The sequence below is a fragment of the Pempheris klunzingeri genome, chromosome 2, assembly GCF_042242105.1.
Source record: "Pempheris klunzingeri isolate RE-2024b chromosome 2, fPemKlu1.hap1, whole genome shotgun sequence".
NCBI classification, from domain to species: domain Eukaryota; kingdom Metazoa; phylum Chordata; class Actinopteri; order Acropomatiformes; family Pempheridae; genus Pempheris; species Pempheris klunzingeri.
The window spans coordinates 17,125,433-17,141,985 of NC_092013.1; the positions used below are offsets into that span (position 1 = coordinate 17,125,433).

The 16,553-nt window shown below is 41.5% G+C and overlaps 1 protein-coding gene across 1 annotated transcript; it reads left to right on the plus strand.

Moving 5' to 3' along the window:
* Positions 1-3,744: 3,744 nt before the first annotated feature.
* Positions 3,745-13,557, plus strand: LOC139208759 (protein Wnt-2b-A-like). Its single transcript, XM_070838500.1, has 5 exons — positions 3,745-4,210; positions 7,064-7,284; positions 8,127-8,404; positions 9,547-9,811; positions 12,609-13,557. The coding sequence occupies exons 1-5, from the start codon at positions 4,032-4,034 to the stop codon at positions 12,836-12,838; spliced, it is 1,173 nt and encodes a 390-aa protein (XP_070694601.1). The 5' UTR covers positions 3,745-4,031; the 3' UTR covers positions 12,839-13,557.
* Positions 13,558-16,553: the final 2,996 nt, after the last annotated feature.

Consider the following 16,553-nt stretch of genomic DNA (forward strand, 5'->3'; position numbering starts at 1 on the left):
CCAACTCTGACTTCAGGTTTTGGGCTGCATGACTTTATGATAGAAAACAATGTATAAAAACTTTTATTCAAGCTATGGGTCATGACCCAAAATGGATCTTGGCTCTCCTTCTGTTAGGATTCCACATGACAAGAGGGGTAATAATTAACTTTTTTTTTTTCTCTCAGAATAAATCTCAGAGCAGTAGATTACATTTCTTCCTAAGTGCCCAACCTCAGAAAGTTGGCAAATCCTTTTTCCTGGAGTGGACATAAAAATTTTATGTTGTTGCAAATTGTTGCTGATTTGTTGGATGCCTTCTCTGTAGGACGTACTTCTGATAAACCACTTCATATATATATTTAAATGAATGAACTTGAACTTGAACTTGAACTTGAAAAACACTGCTGCAGCCACATGTCCCTCCTGGGGCGGACCTGGTAAGTGCTGTACTTTATGACTGTGGTGCACAAAAAGAAGACATACAATAAGACACATGGGCTCATGGCTGCAGCGTCATGTTGTGTGAACGAGACGACGAAACGGGGGTCAAGGAGGGAGCGCGTAACCTGTCAGGAGTTAAACCACAAATTTACGACCTTCTCGTTTCAGACCTGTTGCACAAAAGCAAAATGCAGTCTGACTAGCCCTCCATTTTCTTGTCTGTATCGGTGATGACTGCTATCACCGCACTGCCATCACAACAACACTATAATCACTGGCATCTGTGCTGTAGCTTGTCGAGGCTCAATCTGTTTCTTATCCTCTTGCTCTCGTTTTCTTTCCTCCCTCTCGTCCCCTCTTCTCCCGTCCAAAATTAGCCCAGACCATGAGATGGGCCTAGAATAGGAGCTCGGGCCCCCACACTGAGCCTCTTAAAGACCACAGCTGGAGCTGTCTCAAAGCGAGACAGAAGGAGAGGGAGGGCCGGATGACGAGTGTTATCGCCACCATCACCTGCTCCCTGTAAAGCAATTTGTTATAGAGTTGTCACTGTAAAATCCATAGCTTGTCCTGGGGTAAAGAAAGACAGGGTCACATGTAATGAGGATCCGAGTGTCGCTCCAAATCCAGATATGACATAACTGAAGGACAAACAGCTGGGCTATGTGTGTGTTTCTGTCTATGTGTGTGATGCAGAATAATAAGGGAGAACATCCAGTGACGGAAAGGACACAGGCTTGAAGCATGCACAGTGTTTTGTGCATTTGTTTGTTTTGCTTTGGAAAAAAAAAAAAAAGTCCTGACAGGAAAATGTGTAATTTAGAAAATCCCACTAAGCTCCAAGATGACCGTTTACATTCACAAACACACTATTACATTTGCTGTCTGCGCTGTGGTATTTTTAGGCAAGCTGCATTGTTCCTGACCTTTATGTGGGTCTCTAACTAACACCCCTGGATTTGCACTGATTAAAATGACCTCACACCCTCATACACGCCGCGTGCACATAGTGTTTCGCCGGCGTCTTTCACTACCTGCTGGACACACGCAAGCAACAAGTGACTCAGTGAAGTCGCAGGAATACAAGCCAGAGACGTCCTTGAGGTGGGTCATATGTTTCCACACTGGCTCGATGAGACCAACCTGTTTCTGGATCGGGACTGTTGATATGAGCTGAATTACAAACATGCACTCCGGTGGCATAACAGGAGAGGTTCAAGTGCTTAAAGCTGGGAGGAAGACATTTACTCTCCCACTCTGAGTTGTATGGCATTAGGGCAATTTTTTTTTTTTTTAGAACTTATTAATCATTTTCTTGCAGAAAAGGAATATATTGGGGCCCTTGGAAAAACCAAGCATTACAGCACAGAACAGATATAAGCCATGTCAAAGTCAAGCACACCGCAAAGGTAAGAGGCTGCTTCTACTGTATGTGGAGTTGTCTCCTCAAACTGATGACAAGTAACCAAAGTTTGGGACATAAATTAAATTCTCCACCCTTTCCCACTGTCAACTACACCTGGAGGACATTTAATTTATTCAAAGAAGTTTTTATTTGCTTTGTGCAAAATATTTGCTTACTTCATGTCTAATGTGATTCCTCAGTCCAAACATCTTGGATCTGTATGTTTCTTCTCGAGGACACACAGCCTCACCCCTCGTCTCCTCTCCATCTGTGTGAATGGTATCCTTAGGTTGTGTGTGTGTGTGTGTGTGTGTGTGTGTGTGTGTGTGTGTGTGTGTGTGTGTGTGTGTGTGTGTGTGTTTCCAGTCCTCTTTCCAGGTGTTCGTGGTGGAGAGGAGATGATGTGGTTCAAGTCTTACCAGTTTTGGTGGCACCTGGAAGCTGCTTGACATACATGACATTCATGTTAGCAGTCTCTTAACTGTATTTTGTCATTCAGCCTCATAGTGTAATTATTTCTGTGTTTTCATGTGACATCTATTGCATGTGTGTCTGCCCTGGAATCTCTCCTGCTGTTTTGTTTGTTTTTTAGATTAAAAGTTTGTTTTTTTTCTCATTCAAACAGATGATCTGAGGACAAGTGCTGCTATTTCTTCCACAAAGACGCTATTTGAGACAAATTCATAACTTGTGCTTTTCGCCTGTATATATAAAATTGAGTAATATTACAACCGCCTGATGACACATTTAGGCAGCTTCTCAAGTTTTATTTGTTGTAATGAAATCTGTGCATATGTACATTCCTTAAACTCCCTTTGGGCTGTTTTTCTTGAATGTGAATGTGAACCAGTTCACATCTTAGACATCGCAAGTGAAGAAAGGTCCATGCAACACCAAAGATGTTTTCTTATGTGTTTAATTCTGCAAAAGACCAATCACACGAGAGCAGCAGGCACATGAAACAATGTCTAAGATGCCCCCTGGGAAGGATTACCTATCTCTATGGAGACACCAAGTTCCTGTTTAATGATGTGTCAAAGCATGAACGCTTGACCCTCATAGCTGAAGGCTCCCAAGCAAGACTTTCTCCACCACACTGATGACACAAATGGACATCACGAGTGACCCACCAGCCTCCTTTTTATCCATTGGAAACGCTGATGTTTGGTCTGATAATGTTGATGAATGAAGAGCAGCATCAGTAAAAAAAACATCATGCATATCAATACTATTAATAATAACGAATGATTTATTTAGCATGATTGCCACAGGATGCTCTTTGCTTGAGTTGCATTGCCCCCAAACATCAGTCCTTAGTGGTTTTGAACTCAATCTGCCTGAATGACATAACCGGACATAAAGGTTGGTTTTTAGGGCAGGAATTATACACAATGTTTTCATTTTAGACTAATTTCTCTAGAATGTTTCTCTAGAATGACCCACCCACTCATAATGAACTGATAAACTACACAAAATGTCAAGGTTTAACAGAGGCAACAAGTCAAACTATTAGGATATCACAGAAATATCACTGGCTGTGCTGTAATGACGTTCTGAAATGGCAAAAAAGCTGTCCTGATTTTTTACCCACCACAGGTAGGGATCACTTTCAATTGAACTAAATATACACACCTCCTCTCCTGCTGTCTGATGGTCTACATTCCGCTGTGTGTAAGTTTGTGACAAAGGGGGTGGGGGAGGAGAGGGGGTGACGGGGTTCACAGACAGCTGACGCGCCGCAGCGGAGCGCTGCGTGTGCCGGTGCGCATCTTCATTCGGGCTACAGGGGGAAAGGTGCGCGCAGTGTCTGATCCATCCTCAGAAACAGCTCTTCAGCTCCACTCGTGTGCGATTTTAAGCGACTTTTACCACTTTCGCCGCTGTGTTGCAGCTTGTGATTTTGTTCTTGTTACAACTTCCTGCAGCTGTGATGACAATACAGTCGGTGCGCAAAGGCTGAGGAGAAAAGGTGAATTCAGTGATAATACAGGACATCCGAGAGCAGCCTCCGACGCCAGTGCGCCAAGTGAAGATTATGGATTTACTGAGAGAAACTCTGTATTGCATTGTCAAACTAGCAGCAGCTTACTGATGGAGTTTAAAGCCAGTTTTCCTCCTTCTGAAGTTCTTTTAGTTCCCTAATAATGGACAGCAGACACTCGTCACGGACTTTTACGCCTGATTGTGCAGCTTTCGCCAATACATGAGGGGAAAAAACATGTTTTGTCTGGTGAAATCTCGGAGCTTCTCAGACAGCAGCAGGGCCATGGGGATCAGAACTGGGACAAAAATCCAACATCACTCCAAGCCCATCTCTAAAATCTACATCATTTTTATTTTGCTCCTGCTCATTTTCACGCCCAGAGTGGATTCGTCGTGGTGGTGAGTTGAAGTGCATTTGCTGATGTTTAGATCAGCTTTTAATTCCAATCGCGCTATAATAGTTAACAAACGTCTGTAAAACTTATAGTTCTGGGGAAGTTATAGATGCAAGAGTAGAAAAATGTTCTAATGCAAACAAGACCAATACAAAACCTACATTTTTTTAACTTGATTTATTGACTCTTGTGCTCGTCTGTCAGGAATAAAGATCAAAAATTCTCTTGTGACAGAAGCCAAAAAACCATTTGGCAAAAAAGATCGAAACTTTTCATCTTGACGAAGCCCTCTTTTGATTTTGTTTTAGTCAACAAACCTACAAAAACCAACTTGGTTTCTGTCCACACTTGTACCATAAAATGTCCCATCCAATAAAACTTAACCATGGAGAACTTTCATCTCAGCTCATCTCTGCATGGGAATTTTTGTGCTGATGTTATTTTCTTTTAACATCAATGAAAAGTGAGATGTTCAGCACAGCAGTGTGTGTCATGTGTTCATGAAGATTAATGGTGTTGGGGGAATCTCCCCTATCCATCCATCTTGCCCAGGGTAAGTGGCAGGTGCAGGCGCTGGTGCATGAATAAATGCCCCTTGATGATTTCTCTTGAGGTTTTAAACGCTCAGGAGGAGAGAAGGAAAAAAAAAATAATAATGAAACATGCAGGGGTGTATGCACCCCCAGCTGAAACAGTTGCTCTCATGTGCCAGGCTGCACTTAAATAAACTGTATCTGATGTTTGACTAATCACAGTGAATTGGCTCTAAGTCTACATTTTCTTCCTTTATCTTAGAATTATGGCCCTGCACCCCCTCAACAATTACACTCTATTCTATGGATGGATTTAGATTAAAAATGCACCCTTTGTAAATAATGTTAGGAAGGTTATTTCCCAAGAGGTCCGAACGCATATGTTATCCTATTTGCCAGTGTGTAAACCCTTTGCTGCCTTATGCAAATACTTGCAAAATCATGATTAAATCCCTGAGAAATACCAGAGAAAGAGACATAGAGCAGGAGAGGCCTGGAAGTGTCCAGATGTGTCCAGATGATTAAGGCTTCTTTAATCCTGGTTTGTATTGTTAGAGCCTATTTTTAACTGTCGCGATAATTTAGATGAGCACCATGTGTCTCGCTGCGCAGGACTCCCTTCCCTCTTTCTTTCTATGTGTGTGTCCTCTTGAAGACAGCCAGGGGTCTTTTGGCACAGCCGGTATGTACAACACACAATAAACACAAGTAGTGCTTCTGCTCTGCTTTACTGCTCAGGCAGATAGTGGCAGTCAGAACGGGACTGGGACAGCCATAACGGGAGTGGAAACTGCCTGCTATGTCCGTTTCTGTCTCGGTGGCCAGGCGACACAAATGTGGCTGCGATTAGGGACTATAATGATATCCGGATGGAGAGTGGAGCGTGCAGGCTTAGAGAGGGAAGGGGGGGGGGCTGCTCCTGCGTATGGTTGATCTGTGGGGCTGGAAGGGAAAGGCCTGAGCGGTCACTTGCACTGTAGATGACTGTCCTCATGTCCTGTTGATAAGAGGCCCCCCAGTGTCACAATACCACCAGCATGTGATCCGCCCTTTTAAGAGTTGCTACAAAGTAAGGGATTATGTCTGAATAGAGCAAGAGGCGAAGGCCTGTCACAGGGAAAGAGGTGCTTTTCACTGAACGAGAGGAATTTAATAATCTCTTCTCCATCCTGAATATCTGAGTCTCAAGTAGACAAGGACTATGGATGTGAAGAAAAATAAGCACACTGGTAGGAATCCAATCAATAATCTAGACTTGAAGGAGAAGTTCGACATTTTGGGAAACACACGCGCTTTCTTGCCAAGAGTTGAGATGAGAACATTGATACCACTCTCTTGTCTGCAAGCTAAATATGAAGTTAAAAACAGCAGCTGGCTAATTTAGTTTAGCATAAAGACTGGAATCTGGGAATAACAGAATTTGCCTACCAGCACCGCTTAATGGTCACTTCCACACCGTATCCTGTTTGTTTAGTCTGTACAATAACCAAAGCATTAAAAATGTCCCAATGTCTTTTTTTATTTTATTCTATTTTTAAAAAAATTTTAAATTTTTTTACAGGGGTTATGTGATTGACCCCCGCATTAAAACAGCAATTTGTCATTTTTAAACTTCAGCATTATTCACATTCAACAAAGAGCATACAAAGGTTTTAATCATTGGGCTTTAGAATAAGCACAAACTTTGTGTTATGCATTTATAGTCTCTGGAACACTGGTGTGTTCATGTCGCATTGTTCTGACAATAATGACGAGGAGGCAAGTCAGAGAAAACTTTGACGACAATCGCCGACTTCTGAGTTGGAGATATTGGGAATTTCATAGGTAAAATATCCCCCACTTGGTGAAAAGGACTACAAACAAACCACTCACAATGCTGACATTTACACTTACATTATATTGAACATTATCGCTAACAAAATTGATGCAGCTATTTAAAATTGAGGTGTTCAGGTTTTTTTGCATCTGGATTCACTTGAATCTGGATTTAATGAACCACTAGAAATAGACAACACAACTAAAATATCTAGTTTAGTCTATTGGTGTGAAGAAACGTTAGCACTGGTGGTTCTCATCTTGGAAAATGCAGGAATGAGTCAAGTAGAATCACACAAGGTTTACTCAGTGTTTCCATTCTGCTGACAAGCCAGAGTTGAGATCACCATGTCATCATTAAGTGTTATTTCCTCAGACTTAACAAAACTCTTCCAGAGTCATAACTTGCAACAAGCTGCTCCTCCTGATGAGTAAACTTTATGTATGAAATTGGTGAAGTGCCCCTTTAACTTGTCATCACCAGTGCTGTGTTGGATCTGTGTCTGCAGGTACATCGGAGCGCTGGGTGCTCGGGTGATCTGCGACAACATTCCCGGCCTGGTGAATAAGCAGCGTCAGCTGTGCCAGCGGCACCCGGATCTCATGCAGTCCATCGGCGAGGGAGCCAAAGAGTGGATCAAAGAGTGCCAGCACCAGTTCAGACACCACCGCTGGAACTGCAGCACGCTGGACCGGGACCACACCGTGTTTGGCAGAGTGATGCTGCGAAGTGAGTCTGCATATGTGTGACTGGGATCTCTATCTGTGTGGTTCTTTGTATGTGCGTGACGCTGGCTGTTTATGCAAGTGACACTTGAGTTAATCATCCTCGTAAATGTCTCTGCTGTTACCGGATAAGCAGAGGATTAATAGGTGTCTTATTAAATCAACTTTGCCCTAGCATACAAACAGAAAGAGAAAGTGTTTCTTTTACCTTCTCCGGAATGAGGGAAGATTGGGAAAGTGGATGTTCTCCGAAAACAAGTAGCAGATCACCACACTGGCGATGTATAAACAGTAATAGGAGATGTAAATATTTGGGTAGATGTTTCTGGCAGCCAGACAAAGCGTTACTCCCTGACATATCGCCTGTGTTCTGCTTCATTGCGTGAGCAGGAATGAGGACGGGAGGCGGGTGGGAAAGCCAGACCAAATAACCCCCAAAATCTCCTCTTGTCTGAAATGAAAACACAGCCCAGTGACTGAGAAAGCTGCCATCTGTGCAAATTAAAAGGTGAAAGGAGAGTCGGCTGGACTGTGATGTTATAGCCGACATGCTGCTACCTCTGTCTGGGCCATCCACCATAAATGGACTGATTTCTGTGCTGCTGCTGCTGTCTGGAATAAACTTGAGAAAGGCTGCGTTACTGAGCAGTAACACAGTGAACTTGGGCACTGAAAGAACATCTTGAATCTTACCAAAGAAAGCAACAAAGCCAGTTGGTTTCCACCAATGTTTACAACATGGTCATTTTATCAAATAGCGTAGCAGTTAAAACAATTTTCTATTGACAATAATAAATTATTTTCTAAAGGATTTAATCGCAACACCTCTCTTCCCTGTGCGCCCAGGCAGCCGAGAGGCAGCGTTCGTGTACGCCATCTCCTCAGCAGGCGTGGTCTACGCCATCACCAGGGCCTGCAGTCAGGGGGAGCTGAAGATCTGCAACTGCGATGCCCACAAGCGAGGGCGAGCTAGCGACGACAGGGGCTATTTCGACTGGGGTGGATGCAGCGACAACATTAACTATGGCATAAAATTTGCCAAGGCCTTCGTAGATGCTCGAGAGAGGATGGTGAAAGACGCTCGTGCACTGATGAACCTGCACAACAACCGGTGCGGTCGGATGGTGAGCAGCAGCTTTAATGTTAACGCCTGAGCTTTAGGACCAGTGTGTGTCGCACTGTGAGTGTAAACTCTGGACATTTCAACCTACAGCCTACTGTAAGAGACTATGAGAGACATCTGACCACAGTTTACCTCCTTATCGAATAGACACTATCCATTATTTAGTTATTAACTTTAACAGATACTGTGAGATTTTTCTACACAGTTTAATACTTAGGTTTGGACCATTGTACAGTAGACAATCTTGCAAAAAAATAAAAAATTGCATTGTATTTTACCAGGATTTTCTGAAGCTTTCATCAGATAAACTCATTGTGCTGATGTAGACTGAGAAAGGTGAAAGCGCTGGCAATCAATATGATAAACTACATTTATTACATACAATTATTTTACAGAATTAAGGCTTTTCTCATCAGTGCAATATGAAAAAATGACGCAGGTATATGGAAAATCCACCTGTGAATTTTTGGATTAAAATACCTGCTTGGTGCGAAAAAGCTTTTAGACAAAAATACGTATTTCCCACAAGTTATTTTACCTATTTCTTAGTTAGGATTACAGCTAACCATTCTTTTCATAAGCCATTCATCTTTAGATTATTTAGTCTATTAATTGTTTGGTCCATAAAACCTCAGAAATTCTTGCAAGCATTTCTTTAAAATGTATTTGTTTTGTTTTGTGCAACAGTCTAAAAGATTTTAAAGATATTCAGTTTACAGTAATGGGGAAACAAATACAATACAAAGGGAAAAAAATCTAATATGAGAAGCTAGAACAGGCATTACTCACTGATTGGATTTTGATTGACTAATCAATGAACTGACTGATTATTGTGGCTCCAATCTCAGTTGAATTTCTAGAAGAAAAAAAAATAATAATAATGTAGCTAACACCATCATCATCTTTTAAACAGACTAAAATATCCTTCTCGGTCCAAGAGGCAGCAAAGTGAGAACAGCAAACATGATGAATTTGATTTTAGCAGTAGATTTAGTTTTAGGCTGCGTCGCTCTCTGGAGGAACATGTCTTAAGGTTAAATCCTGTCAGAGTAACAACCGTGCTAGCAGAGCTGATCACACCGACATCGTGCCACGGGCAACATCATAGGCTTAACACCCTCTCACCTTTGACTTCTGCTCTAGGCAGTGAAGCGCTTTATGAAGCTGGAGTGCAAGTGTCACGGGGTCAGTGGCTCCTGCTCTCTGAGAACATGCTGGCTGGCCATGTCTGACTTCAGGCGAACTGGAGACTACCTTCGCAAGAAGTACAACACAGCCATCGAGGTGACCATGAACCAGGACGGGACGGGCTTTATGGTGGCCGACAAGGACTTCAAGGGAAGCACCAAGAATGAGTTAGTGTACGTCGAGAACTCGCCAGACTACTGCCTCACGGACCGCTCGGCAGGTGAGTGAGTGAGTGGAGAATTGGGGTTTTGTCACTGAGAAGTCTTTAAAGACGGGGAAATAATAAAATAAGAGCTCCTTTCAAAGAGTGAACATTTGTATTGATACTTTAGATGCACATGAGTAAACAGAGGGACACAAACACTATATAACAACAGATTCTGAGATCATCGCCCTTTTTCACTGATAATTATTCATCCAAATCACACACACAATCATTTTCTTGTGCGTTCCTTTTAGTATTTTGCTGAAATATTGAGATATTTGTGAGCTTAAAAATCCAATAAATATGCATCTGCCCGTATTTACGTTGTTGTTACACAAACGCATCAAATAAACAAACATTTTTGGATTAGGAACGGCTAAATTCATTTTGAAAGAATTGTGAACAAAATTTGCACAGAGCAAGATATTTGTAAGGGCTCTCTTGAGGATCAACTATGAAATGACCTCCCTTTTTAATTCTAATTTTTTGTTCTGAAATTTAGTTACATACAGTATGTCTGATATCACCAAATACGTCGTATGTTCGAGTTTTCCACCAGAATCATGTCAGTTTCATTCTTCATTTGTCAGCGGAGTCCGGTGGCTTAGAACTGAGCGACGTACCAGTTGTTTCTGGTTTTAGTGGACATACTTTGATCGGGTTCAATTACCCCAAAAGATTACATTGCAGCCATTTTACCAGATGACCTACTGGACCAAATCCAAAACTTTTTGTAAAAAAAATAGGGCCCAGGTTTAGAAATACCACAATTATCCTCTAACAAGCTAGCTGATCAAGTCACAACAATTTCAGGAGTCGCATTCTCCAACTTTCATTTATATCATCTCTGTAATTTGTGCTTATCCATGACATAATTTTGAACAATATGAAACACAGCTGCAAGTTCTTGGAACGAGAAGAAGCAGCCCATGAAAACTAAGTTATGCCAGATTTATTGGGTGACCTCAATGTGTCAGATAGATATTTAATCAGCATTTAGGCGAATAAAAGTATTGGACTGGATCAACAGATGCCCAATATTAAAAACTTAGTATATGGAATATTTCACAATTATTCAGTCAATCAGTTTATTTATAGAGCAGCAATTCAGACCAAACATTATCTCCAGACACTTTCTATAAAAGAGCAGGTCCAGGCCAAACTATTTCATTTCATTAAGAGACACCCAACCATTCAAAAATTCAGAATGAAGGATTCAGTAGTCCTCACACGTACCTATATTTTATTCAGGTTTCATGTCAGTAAAACAACATCATCTACATTCTGACATTCAGTGAGGCTTTTCTTGAAGCTTGTGTTAAAATTGTCCACTGATTTTAATATAAATTACTGGAACACAAAATTTCCAATTTTCGTTCCAAAGACAATTGAGCATATTGTTGTGAGACAAGTCAAACAGGTGTTTGGTTCCATGTCAGTTTTACAAAACATGTGGGAATCAGAGACTTGTCCACTGACGGCCTGCATTCTTTCACAGCTTAAAGTTCAGTGATTTGACCTTTGAGATCTTCTTTAATTCCTAGTGTTTGCTTTACCTTGTTAAGCTCTATGTCTTTCTCCTCCAAGCCGGCCCCTTCAATGGAGTGTGTAGGAGTTCACTAACTCACTGTTAATAGGAAAGGTAAGACGGCATAGTGCACAAGTCCCGGGGACACAATGGGACTAACTTCTCAGATTCTCGCGCTCGTCCCTGCTCTTAGCTTGGTTGCAGTTTGACAACAGAGGGCTAATCAAAGTGTGTTGACTCAAAGGAGAAGGTGATCTTAAAATAAGCTTATGACCCTCCTCACCACTAATCTCCATTGTATAGGAATTCACTGCCTAAGGATACATGCAGGCTTATTTTTCAAATCCTTCCTTTGGTCAGTATTAAGCTCCACTCCCTAGAGCCTGAGGGAAATATCTCCTCTCATCCTTTTCTCTTTACTTCAGAGATGCTCTGTTATTAGACGTGGCATCTGATCTCAGGCTTAGATTTTACACCTGAGTACATGGACCCCTTTGTGTTTGGCTCTGAGACTATTCTGTCAGCGCGTCTGGAAGCCAATACCCCACTGAAGAGTGTAGGAAAAGTGATATTTTGCTTTGGAAAAACATTTTCTGCATCATATTATCCACTTGTGATCAGAGATGGTCCACTGCCAACATTACCAGGTCTGGACATTTAGCTACAGTGTGCCATCACTGACGGTGTTCAAACATAGAATCTAGTTGAGCTGATATGTGATTAAGACGACCAGTAACCAATCACTGAGGAACAAAGAGTGACTACAGAGTTACTGTACGTGCAACAGAAAAGGTATTTGCCACGCTAAAAATAGAAGTGAGTTCTAATTCCTTTAAAGCTGCACCTATCAATATTTTTCTATTTTCATCGGATCATAGAGCTGTGTGTAAAGTGAAAATGCCCTACTTCAATTTGAATTCTGTCAGTAAAAGCCAAAAGTCACATCGTAAATTCACATTTTTCCACTCAAAGCAGTTTTACAACATATAAAATAAACCACAACAAACACAGTATCAATGAATAGAATATGTATAAAAGCCAGGATTGACCTGAGTGCCTTTAGATTACCAGATGACTGCTGTTCCGCCAACAGAGCTATAAGAGCTCACAGCACTAACAGGCATTAGTGGCTCAACCTTCAGCCACTAAGATTATAAATGTAGTTTGTCTTGTTTAATGTTTTTAAAAATGACAGATTTTTCATTTAATTTCATTTGTATTATTATGTAAATTATTTCAAATGATGGCTTCCTCTGTAAAACAAGTCTATACATTTCTTTTCAGGCTCCTTGGGCACATCAGGCAGAGTGTGCAACAAGTCCTCACGCGGCACAGACGGCTGTGAGGTCATGTGCTGTGGGCGGGGCTACGACACCATGCGCGTCAAACGTGTCACCAAGTGTGAGTGCAAGTTCAGGTGGTGCTGCGCTGTGGAGTGCAAAGACTGCGAGGACATGGTGGACGTTCACACCTGCAAGCCCCACAAGCGACCTGACTGGTTGGATGTAACCTAACGAGGAGACCTGACCAATGACAGCTACCAATGACTTGTTTAACTGCGCACCAATGACTGCATTTTATTATGAGATATATAATTGGGATCTCTTAACTCTAATACCTCTGGCTTTTGATCCTTTGACACTTCCTGAAGCAGAGACTTCACAGACCTTGATGCTAAACTGGAAATCAGGCCCAGTTGCTGATCGAGCGCTGCTTTAATACGTGTTTTTAAGAACAATCTGTGGAGCTTTTGTAAGACAAGCTATGAACCTTTGATACGAAATGGCTGAATATTATTCTGTTGTAAACTCACCCTTGGTTGAGGCAGAGATATGAGGTCATGTCTGCTTGTTTTACAGTATGTAAAGACAAGTTGATGATCACAATAACAGTAATATTTAGCCTGAAGAGAGCCAGGTACAGAAAGAAAAAGATGGAGAAACCACTTGAGATGTTGTAAAAACGCAGACATTGTATCATTTAAAATGATATCAAAGAGTCATTATATGGTACTGCGACAAATCATTCAAGATACAAAGACAGTTGCTGCTATTTAGCGCAACTCTAATGACCGAACAAAATGTCAGAGGGAACTTGTGAAAACTCAGACAAGTCCAGATAATCACACGGTAAACCCAGAGGACCAGGAGAACAAGTGACGACTTCCAGTTCAAGTGACAACATACTTGCTACGGAGCTGAACTTTGGCAAGTTCGCGGGAGAAAAAAAAGAACACACTTAAATGATGAATGTGAAGCTTCTGCATATGTTGGGCTGCTGTCTGAAAGGGTTTTCAAACAATATACCACGTTTGACTGTCTGTAATTGGTCTAACACACTCTGACTGTGTTGCCTTATGGAAAACGTTTCAATTTCTACCTCTGGTTCTTTGTCTTTGTTTCCGTTTTGTGTTTCAGTGCTACATCGACAGCTTGCATAGGCAACACAGCCCCATCATTTATTGCAATTAGGCTACAAAATGTTCAGATGCATGCAAAATACAGTCCACATTAAATGTTGGTTACTCAACATGAAAGCCAAAATTCTACTGTAATTCTACTGTGGATGAAATGATGACTTTCCAAAGTTGTCAAATCCATTGTCATAGAATTACAAACTGCTGTGCAGTGATTTGGTGTCTGACAAGCCTTCAAACTGACAAGATCTTATATGACCAGTACATTATACAACATGCCCCCACCGACACAGCTGAACACCTGATTAGCAATCATGCAGCCTGTGTTATGCACCAAGATTTAGTTCCTATTGCTTTCTCTTTTCGTCCACCTGATTGATGCTTTTCTAAGTTCTAATTAGCCTATAAATGTATGGATCACTGCTGGTAAGAAACAGTCAACTGCTTATAATATGGCATGAACTCTGCGTTTTGCCTTGGACCACTGTCCAGGAGCTTTTCGCTCAGGTAAACGTGTCCTGTTTTCCTTGTGTCTCAGTCTTCAGCACACTCAAATTTCACTGATCTGAAAAGCCATTCTGTTAAGTTGTGATGAGAGCTGACGATGTCAGTAATATGGTGGTGCACCAATAATGGAGCTCATATTTAATGAGCGTCACACTCATTGCTGCCTGTTTTCACAAGACACCACAGCTGTGTGTCCCCAACGCTGCTGATAATGATAATGCTACTCGCCTCGAACTAGAAGGCCTGAGAACGTACAGGTCACAACATTTCTATGCTGCTATATTTTCATACATCCCAACTAAAACTGAACAGCAAGGTACGTACTAGGGCTGACATCCTCTGATCGATTGGTTGGTCAATATAATGTTGTCCAAACAAATACTCATTGGTTTGACAATTGCTGTTGTTACTTTCATGAGGAGAAATGCCTTCTTCATACATTATTTTCATGTATTTATTAAGCTGTGATTTTATGTAATTCAACGCTAGTGGAGGACTGTGGCTGGATAGAAAGGAGCGATCATGGTAGCTTAAATTTGTGTGAGCATCTGTTCATGAGCGGTCATTACTCACTCCGTTTCCAGCGTATGCTTCTCGGTGGTGAGTTGTATCCCAAGGTTGTGAGTGCAGCTTTTCTCATCGCTTGGTCTTCATTAGAAAAGGCCAGCAGAGCAAGTTTCTGTTCTGTTATTGTATTGTGACAGAACACTTTTCCAATGCAATCTTATGCAACTGCGCTTTCGGTCCTATGTGCACATATTCACTGGCTGGTTTGTGAGAAGTGAAGTATTTCATGACACTGGGCCAAGATGTTGCAGAAAGAGCAGTGAAGTAGCTACAGACCCCGAGTTTGACTTTTCAACATCTGGTAACGCGGCCAGACATCATGTTAGGCCATTGGAGACACAGCCCTCAGAGGGGTTTATAGATTTAAATGAATGTGACTACAAGCTGGGGATGCTGAGAGTCAACAAATTTTTTCAAACCCATGTAATGAGGAGGGCAGCCAAAGTAAAGTGCTTTGAACAAGGCCAAATGACACGCCGTGTCAAACGGTCACAAGTCAAAAGTTAATTGCAAACAAAAGAGCCTGTTCTGATTGTGAATGAAAAGTATGTTGGCTGTGTTTTTCTTAAAGATTAGAAAGGTGAGAGCTGTTCACACATAGCGGGGCTTGACCTGGTCCTCAAAAACCCATATTTCAATTCCCCAGTTCTACTGAGTGTAATAAGCACACTTTTGGCCCATTATGAAATTTAACATACTATGCCCAAATCCACATTGGAAACCACAGAGCCTGCATTCGCCTATATTATTTGAATTTTTTATCTGTTACCTATTCCATTAATGTTTTACTGTTCAGTTAAGGCTGATGCCACATTTCAACGTCCAAGTCAACCGTTTCTCTGGTCAGCATTTAGTGTCCTGTTTGTATTACTGTCTAGGGAGGTATTTCCACCTTTGAAATGCAGGTCCCAAAATACCTTACAGGCTCTATATTAAACCTTGTTGATCCACCCTCTGTCACTCCTATTAGAGGTCTTCCGTTCTCTTCCAGCTTATATGGTCTCCTGTGTTTTAGCCCTGATTCAGTTATGGCAGGGGGAGGATAAAGATAATGCACCCGGCACTTGGTGTTGGTGTTTTCAAGTTCAGTCAGTTCAATGTCAGGTAATGCCAGAGCATATTTTACATAAGCAAAACAGGACTGGCAGATGGCACGCTTATATAGAAACGCTTCACATACTTTGAAAGTTGAAATATAACATCATCTTTAATGAATCTTAAAATCAGGGGACTTTCTTTACAAAGTAAACATTTGTCAAGCAATTCGCTGAACGGTACACACACTTTGTAATAGTACTTTCAAATCTGTCATTGTATCTGTGCTGCTTTGTCCTCCACAATGTGTGGTCCTGTTGCACTCTGTTACACACTGTAAAAATAACAGGAGCGGCATCGCAGACATTCTCTGCCATCATAGTGATATCAAATGGGCATCTCAATTTGACAACATTTCAGAGCTAAAATTGGCCCAGGGGAGAGACTAACAGTGTGGTCTACATGGATGTTTCACATTAAGGGAAACCAGGAAAGAAATGTTGTAATCCGTGCTTACAAATTACAGTGGTGTCAAAAACGATTCAGTGTTGTGTCAGTTTAACGCTAAACATGTATAATATTCTCCTTGAACTTGTCCGACTCGTCCTCCGGTCCAGAAAACTGTACTCCACCAAATTATATGATTGTTATCTATGATATACAGCAATATGGACAATATGTTGATATGTGTACATTGTGAAATT